The sequence below is a fragment of the Falco cherrug genome, chromosome 4 (assembly GCF_023634085.1).
Source record: "Falco cherrug isolate bFalChe1 chromosome 4, bFalChe1.pri, whole genome shotgun sequence".
In the NCBI taxonomy this organism is placed as follows: Eukaryota; Metazoa; Chordata; class Aves; order Falconiformes; family Falconidae; genus Falco; species Falco cherrug.
The window spans coordinates 72,852,265-72,860,129 of NC_073700.1; the positions used below are offsets into that span (position 1 = coordinate 72,852,265).

At 43.7% G+C, this 7,865-nt stretch overlaps 1 protein-coding gene across 2 annotated transcripts in view; it reads right to left on the bottom strand.

Annotated features, from left to right (window-relative positions):
- LOC102051513 (macrophage mannose receptor 1-like) overlaps window positions 1-6,171 on the bottom strand; it is a 66,594-nt gene extending 60,423 nt beyond the window's left edge. Inside the window, exons 1-3 of one of the 2 annotated variants that reach the window (XM_005432149.4) lie at window positions 5,937-6,171; window positions 1,671-2,072; window positions 22-195 (exon numbers count right to left, since the gene is read on the bottom strand). In XM_005432149.4, the coding sequence (XP_005432206.1) occupies window positions 22-195; window positions 1,671-2,072; window positions 5,937-5,997 (637 nt within the window). In that variant the 5' untranslated portion in view covers window positions 5,998-6,171. The remainder of the gene's footprint in view (window positions 1-21; window positions 196-1,670; window positions 2,073-5,936) is intronic. The other variant, XM_027800485.2, reaches the window with a different exon arrangement.
- Window positions 6,172-7,865: the final 1,694 nt, after the last annotated feature.

Genomic DNA, 7,865 nt, shown 5'->3' on the forward strand with positions numbered 1-7,865 from the left:
TCATGAACATACAAAACTTACATTTCAATGGGCAAAATCCATATATCTTGTCAACATCAAAGTCTGAAGTGGTTCCACACCAGAACCAGCCATCTGATCTGCCAGCATCTGTGCAGTCAGCATACCATTTATCACCAAACTTAAAAGGGAATACACAAGGTGCTCCATTGGCATTTCCTTTCACTGTGTAGGTATCTAAGGAAACATAATAATTTAAAAATTACTAAGCAATAATAAGCACAGGATATATATCAGTTCAACTTTATGTTCATGTGATAGCATATTATAGAAAACAGAGCTCCTTAGCTTAGTATAAAAACTGTACTAGAAATGGAACATTGATAATTTTTGCTATCTATGTCTAAGTTAATACCCATGTCCACAATGACAGGAATTTTTATTGCTTAAGGAGACCACTGACCAGAACTGACTGAGCCAAAAGAAGTACATTCCCATCCTAAATTTTACATGCACAACAATCAAAAGTATAAAATCTACACAGTTAAGCAATTTTCTTTTTAAGCACAAACAACCGCTGATTATTCTGACAGTAACCCACTCGATAGCTGACCATTTTAGACAGGGAAGAGTGTGTTCATACAAACTTGCTACCACAGAGTGACTGCAATATGCTACGCCCAAACAAAATTTCCATTGGCATCTAAACATAATTTTTGTTTCATCAGAAACCTGACTCAATGAAACTTCTCAAAGTAACAAAAGCAGTCTTCTGTGCGTGCACATACAATGTACATGCATTGATGGAAGTACATACAGAGGAGCACTACTTGACAGAGACTGCTAGAGAGGTGACATACTGAGGTCGCTGTCATGGACCTTATAGAAAATGAAGGAGGAAGGAATGGCAGACCATCACTCCACCTCCCCCCTGCCTCCTTTCACATAATTTCCTTTGCTAGGGCTCTTTTATTCTGGCTTTAGACCAATGACTAGTACTGTAATCAGCCATTGCGTAAACCACAGAGAATGCATCCGTACCTCCCTCTGTGACCACTTCTGTTTATCAAAGAATACTAAATTGGAACCCAAATGTGTTCCCAGATAATTATCATAAATATATGCATATATGTACATATGTATGTATCATAGATAACTTTTTCAAAATTAAATATTTCAAGTATCTTATTTATCTAACACTTCAGCGCTAACTCTGAGGCTCACTTCAAACACCTAGAAAGGCACTTCCAATGTACTACAGCTGAAGATATCAAGAGTTAACGAAATCCTTAGAAAATAATAAATATTTGCTCCCTAAGAAAAAAAACCAAAAACAACATTATCAACAGACAGATTATGTAAGTGTAAGTACACTTACACTACGTCTTTCTGTACACATGTATATATTAACAGCTATCATTAACAGTTGTGTAATAGTTATACACATGTTCTGAATAACTGCAGATGTTTTTCCCCTCTCCAAATGAATAGCCACCAGGCATCATCTATCAGAACTTTGACAACTTTGACAAAAAAGCAAAATGAACCCATCAAAAAACATAAAACACAACTCAAGTATTACTGATTTCACCGGACGTCACACTCACTGATCATTAATGAGATGAAGGAAATTCTCCTATACTTCTAAATATTTTAATTAGATACACATAGAAATTAGTTTGAAATACAGAAATTAATTTGCAGAACTTTACCTTCATAGCCTCGAGAACACAGATCGTCTGTGGTTCCGTAGACTTTCCACCTACTCCACAAACCAGATCCCTTGTACAGCATAATATTCCTTTCCTGTCTGTTTCCATAGTTGAAAAACAAATCTTCCCCTTGGATTGCAAAGAGAGTCTCATTTCTGCATTCCCATCGCTGAAGTTCACTAGCCTTGTCACAAGGATACAGCGTGATCGGAACCCAGTCTTTCTTCGAAGGCACTCCCAAGCACAATTTCAATGATACGCTCATAAGCTGGTGATCTGAGACCCACCTGAATTTTTGTGACTCATTTTCTTGAACGCAAGGAGCAGTAGTCACTGAATTAGAACTTTGAGCCAGTACACAGCGCTTGTGATCTTCATTGTATATTAAGAAAATGCTAGTATCTGTAAGATAAAAAACAGTGGAATCATTTGAAGTAGCTTACCTACTATCTAAATGAAATATACATCTGGATACTACTCTTGGGGTAAAAATCTCATCATCTGTTCAGGAAAAGAAGGTACAGTACTCCTATGGCCTACACCTGTCAAAGTGACTGTAGAATGCAGCTAGTTTAGATGTGAGGACATTTCAACTGTTTTGAGTCAGTGAAAGCATCCACCCTCAAAAGTGCAAGGCAGCAGACATGCAGACCTCATGTCTCCTATAACTTTAAAGCATTGGTTAAACTGAAGAGGATAAACACATAGTATTTTTCCAAGCTGTACCCATGGGAGTTACTGAAACAAGGGAGCCACTGCACACTGCAAATCCTGACAGTGAACACTCCAGGAGCACTGGCTCCTTGATCCTGGCTCCCAGGCACGAGGAGATGACAACAGTCACTCAGTTCTTCAGGCTCCATTTCCCCATAGTGGGGGTTCTGTTTCCATAAGCTCTGCTAAAATCCTTAGAGTCTTAACTGAGAGGAACTAAGCTTTATACACAAGCTACTTGTAGGGCTAGAACAGCATATTTGTTTTTCGCTCAACTGCAGTCATCAGTGATTTCTTCCTCCTTTCTTACATTCCTCCATTATGAATGAAATGCTGACAGCAGTGGGATTTGCCGTCATCGGGCATGCCTCTTAAGGACTTACAAAAATCTTTGAGGCTCTCCACAGCTCCCAAAGTTATCTCCCCCTCTTAGCAAATAGTGCTTCTCAGCATGCATTTTCACGTATTGAAAGTTTATTTCAAAATTGTAACCACTAGAAAAGTATTTAACATGTCCTACACCTTGATGTGCTATGGACTGCAACATTTCTGAGCTGGTGCTGCAGAAAGACTGAGAATTTCTCTTTTCAGGTCCCCTTCAGATACATATTAGCATGGAAACTAAATAGTTCTCTCTGGTACTAGATCACAGAACGTAATAGGATGCACAAGGTCTTAAAACTATATTTTTGCTAGGCTATAAGCTAGAAAAGAGAAATACTAATTTATGTGAATCTGGGGATTGAAGCTAATTAAAACATTATTTATTTTAGTGTATGATTACCAAATTAAACAAATTCTATTATGAAGAAATATTTAAGGAGAAAAACAGGTTAAACACAGAAAACTTTCCCTTCTCTGCTGAGGCTCCAGTGTGGAAATGGTCATACTTTACTGCAGAAGAACAACCTGGGAACAAATTACCACTCTCTCGCAGAAAGAGCTGACCTATACTTATCTCATCCATGGTTCAGTTTCCTTCTCCTGTCCTTTGACTTCCAATTCACTGGGAAGTAGTCTAAAACTGATGAGCACTGGAGACAGAAATTGTTGCCTTTTGCCAATCTGTTTTACTTACAGACAATACAAGGAAATGTATAATTATCACTGCTGGTGATAGCTTTTTTAATTCTGCTTTTCTACTAGCATTTAGCACAATGTTATTGCAAACTGATATATGCAAAGCTTGCAACTCTCCCTTTCCTGAAAACTTATTCAAAGTTTCTGGTTAAAAGAGATGTCAGACATTTATTTTCACATGTGTCGAAAACACTGCCTGATCTTTCAAAGTGCTAAAACTGCATTTGTGGCCTAAAATAACATTCCTTATTTTATGCAGCTTATGGTATTAAAGAGAGGATGCTATGTAAATGAAAACAGTACCCCAAAGTCAAAAGCCTGGATTGCTGCACGCTGCACCCAGTCTGAAAGGGTGCAGTTTTGGCTTCAGAAATAAGGCTAGAAATCTAAACAAAGAGGTTTGCTGGGGGGGGGGGGGGGGGGGGCGGGTGTTGGGGGAGGGGGGGTAAAAAAAAAAAAAAGTCAAATCTCTGGCCCTCTGCTATTCTGACTGCCCCTTTACAAAGTGTTAGCAGTGTGTAAATGCAACACGGCTGCTTATACAAGAGCCCCAGTGCATGCAGGGCTCTGACAAGGAATACTATATAGGTAAGCAGCTAAAGAGCCAACACAGCCAAGCAGGTATTGAAAATAAGCTGGCACCAAAACAGGACAAAAGAGGAGGTAGCAGGATGCAGGAGCAACTGTGGCTGAGACTGTAGTTGCAGGACTTCCTTCCCCTCAGGGTTGCTCCTGTTTCATCCACGACCATGCAGCAGACTCATAGCATGTTCCTGTATTGCTCTAGTTTACAGCTTTATTTCTGTGTTTGTTCTCCCTACTTGGACACCAAAGAGGAGTCCCATACAACACTTCCCATGTGAGTTATTAGATAGCCTAGAAGAATATGAAACGAGTCAGGTATTTGTGCAATACTTTCTATGCCCTGCCATCTGTAAACACTTGATACCGCTCCTGTGAACACGATGTACCTGTAAAATGGGCTGAGCAGAATTACTCCTGTCACCATTAACTGTGTTCCACTATTCTGTAGCAACATTTGTTATATAGCTCCCATAACAGGATGCCATTCTTCATTATAGATGAGCTGTAGGTGGTACACTTAAAGGTCCACCACAGCATGATCATGAGTACCGCAGTCTTGGTACTTTGAATTACACCAATTTCTAACAGAGTATCTGTATGTTGAAACTTAATCCTGAAAGGAGGTTCTTTAAAAGGCATAGGAACACGCCAAGCACAGAAACCAACTTTACCATTATAACCCATTATGGGGGGATCTAGCATCTTTTCCTCAAATGTCCCAAGGAGATCCTAACGGAATTTTTCTCAGAGGCTTTCATTTTTCTTCGCCTACCACACTGTGACTATTTGCCTATCTCTGGCCCCAATTATAATCCAAAGAATTGTGCCAAGTACTGTAAAATCTCACTGACCAAGTATCTTTCCACAACAGATATTTCCAGCATGCCAAGGTAGCTTCATTTCTGCAGCATTTGCAAACTAATCATAGATTATGCAAGTGTAAATCAAGAAGTAACTCGTGAGGCACTAGCAGTGTTAAAGCAGTGATGGAGAGCACCAGAAGAGCACACCAAAAGCCAGGGCAGGTAGGGGGGAGTAATGAGGCAGCCATCAGGTAGGATGACTGTCTTCTCCACACAGACTCTTCTTACCAGATGGCCTGCAATGATTGCTGCTAATTACACAAAGCAAGAAGGGTTACAAGGTAGTGTCACGAAGTTTTGCTTCAGTAGACCTCAAACTGGAAGAGTGGAGGATGCTGAGAAGCTTTCAGGAAGGACAGATGCAAAACTTTCACTGCAGAATAGCTGTGTGATGCAAATCACAGTCATTCTAAGAGTAAGCAGGTGCAAGCCCCAGATTTCACTAAGAAACACAGCTTTCATCTGTTTTCACAATTCTAATCTGTATCAACACCTCAGCTACCTTAACACACACACCCCCCCCATGAAAGCCATCTGCCGGGAGCAGGTCCCCAGGCCCGTTAAAGACCAGAGGACTGGAGGAAAGGCAGAGCCCCAACACCAGGCCCTTCCACAAACCTCGGTGGTGAGAAGGTACCTGAGGGAAAGCTGAATGATGGTGTTCAATCGATCGGGGACTGAGCCCCCAGAGCAGTGGGGGAAACTGAGGCACTGCCAGTGGCAGCCCTCTTGGTGCCCACACCACCAGGGGCACCCAAAAGGCCCCCTCATGCACCGGGCAGCTTCATGCACCGGCACCTCGGGGTGCAGGCAAGGAGCGGGAGGCAGCTGGGGTGGGCAGCTGCCTGCCCCGCCGCATCGCGGCTCCCCTCAGGCAGCACCTAGGGGGTTAAAATGGCCGTGGTCTTCACCTGTGTGGGTGTTCCCTTCCCTCAAGCCCCAGGTCAGGCTGGGCTCGGTATCCGCCGCGACCCCACTCTTTTCTCGGCACATCTCTTCCTGCACAGCCCCTGGGGGCACTTACCCAGCAGCGCACAAACCGGGGGGAGAAGTGCGAGGCGAAGCAGGAGCAGGGCGGGAGCCATCGCCGCGCCTCCGCCGGTGGCGCCCCGCCGCTGAGAGGAGCGGGCTTCCCGCGGGCAGGTCCTCCGCACTTGTGAAGGGCTGGTGGATCAGGGGAAAGCGCTGGACTCGAAATGATAAGGAAATATCCTGTCACATGGGGCGTTTTGAAATAACAGGAATTCGCTGTTCAAACTTTGCTTTCCTAAGCTGATTTTTTTTTTCCTCCCCCCCCACCAGCGAAGGGAAGAGCCTTCTTCCAGGCACACGCAGGTGATAAAGTGGTGATAGCTGAGAGGAGGGCTGTTGGTTGGTTTTTTTCCTTGTCGTTGTGGTTTTTTTTATCCCCTCCGCGGCCCCGTCAGCTTGCACGTGGATCAGTGGTTTGTTTTCTGAGGAAAATCAGCCAAACCCGCGCCGGGGGAGCGGGACATCCCCCTCCTTTCTTTCCGAGGTGACCTCAAACAAAACCTCGCCGGAACGACCGGGTTTCTCCCGAGAGCGGGGACTGCAGAAGTGGCAGAGACCCGGTTTTGCGAAGCCGGGGTTTGGGCTGCGCCCCCTCCCCGTGGCCCATCCCTGCTCCCCCGCGGGCCAGCAGGTTGCTCCCAGGGCTCGGGGGCCGCAAGGAAGAGCCGGGAGGGACGCAGGGGCTGGGGAACTCTGAGGCATTTTCAGAGAGCCAATAAATGAAATTCGACAGATTTGTTTGTCGTTCTGACTGGGGTGGCTGTGTTTGCTGTTAACAGAATTTGAATCTTGCTCGGGAACGAGAATGTGGGGAAAACAGAACTTTGCCGCTAGCTGGGTTTTCACAGGCTGAAGCACCTACATGCAATGCAACAATCTTTCTGAAAAGGTGCCTTTACTGTACCATCCGCCTTGGGGGTTTTATGGCTTCTTGCTGTGCTGGGTAGGAGGGCCACTTCTGGTATCCCTGTGCCTTTTTTATTTTATTTTATTTTTTTTCGGGGGGAGCAGCATGTTATTCCTTGGAGGCTGTTATCAATGTACCGTCTGAAGGGTCCCAAATGGATTGCAATCAGCAATCTACTGCTGTTTTACCTACAGAGGCTCTTGTATCATATGGGACTTACTGAGCACTGTGATACACCATAGATGAATTTGCGAAGCATGAAACCTGCCGTGTGTATGAAGCGTGTTGTACAGCAGCTCTCCTTGTACTGTCATTCTCTCAGAAATTTCTGGTAAGCATTGCAAATCTTCAAAAGCCTCCTTGCTGGAAGTTCTGGGTGGAAAAGTAGAGCACATCCAGGGAAACACTAATGTGAGCTTAGTATGGAAGGAGACAGGGCAAGGTCAGAAGGTACTTTGACAATATTATTAGAGGAGAAGAAACAGTGAAGTCCAAGCTCATTTGGAGTCAATGATGAAACTCCCATTAACATCAGAAGGGATTCCAGTCAGGCGCTTTAGCAGTGCTGGACCCTCCTGTGGACTACGTGCAGGGAGTGAAGAGGAAGTGCTCCACAATATCTCCTGACATCTGTGGACCCGTTGAAAGGTCAGGAACAGCCTGGCCCAGGGACAGGAGGTGGGAAGTATTTCAGCCATAATCAGCAATGTTCTGTGTTGTTATGTTGATGAATTCACATCTGGGAAATTTAATCTGTTGCTGCAGTATATGACAGATATTTATTATTTGCTAACTACTTGCAACGTCCTTTATGCTGAACAACTAAAAGATCCGAATGCTTGCTCTGAGATTATTGCTAACTCAAATAATCACAGTACAATTCAGAATTCCTCCATATTCCAGCACTAACACCTTCAAAATATTCAGGCATTCAATAAATTTATAAAAAGTGGGTTTAGAGGTAGAGGAAAAAATATTTTTCCAAGACACCTTAATTTTGTTTACATATTTCTT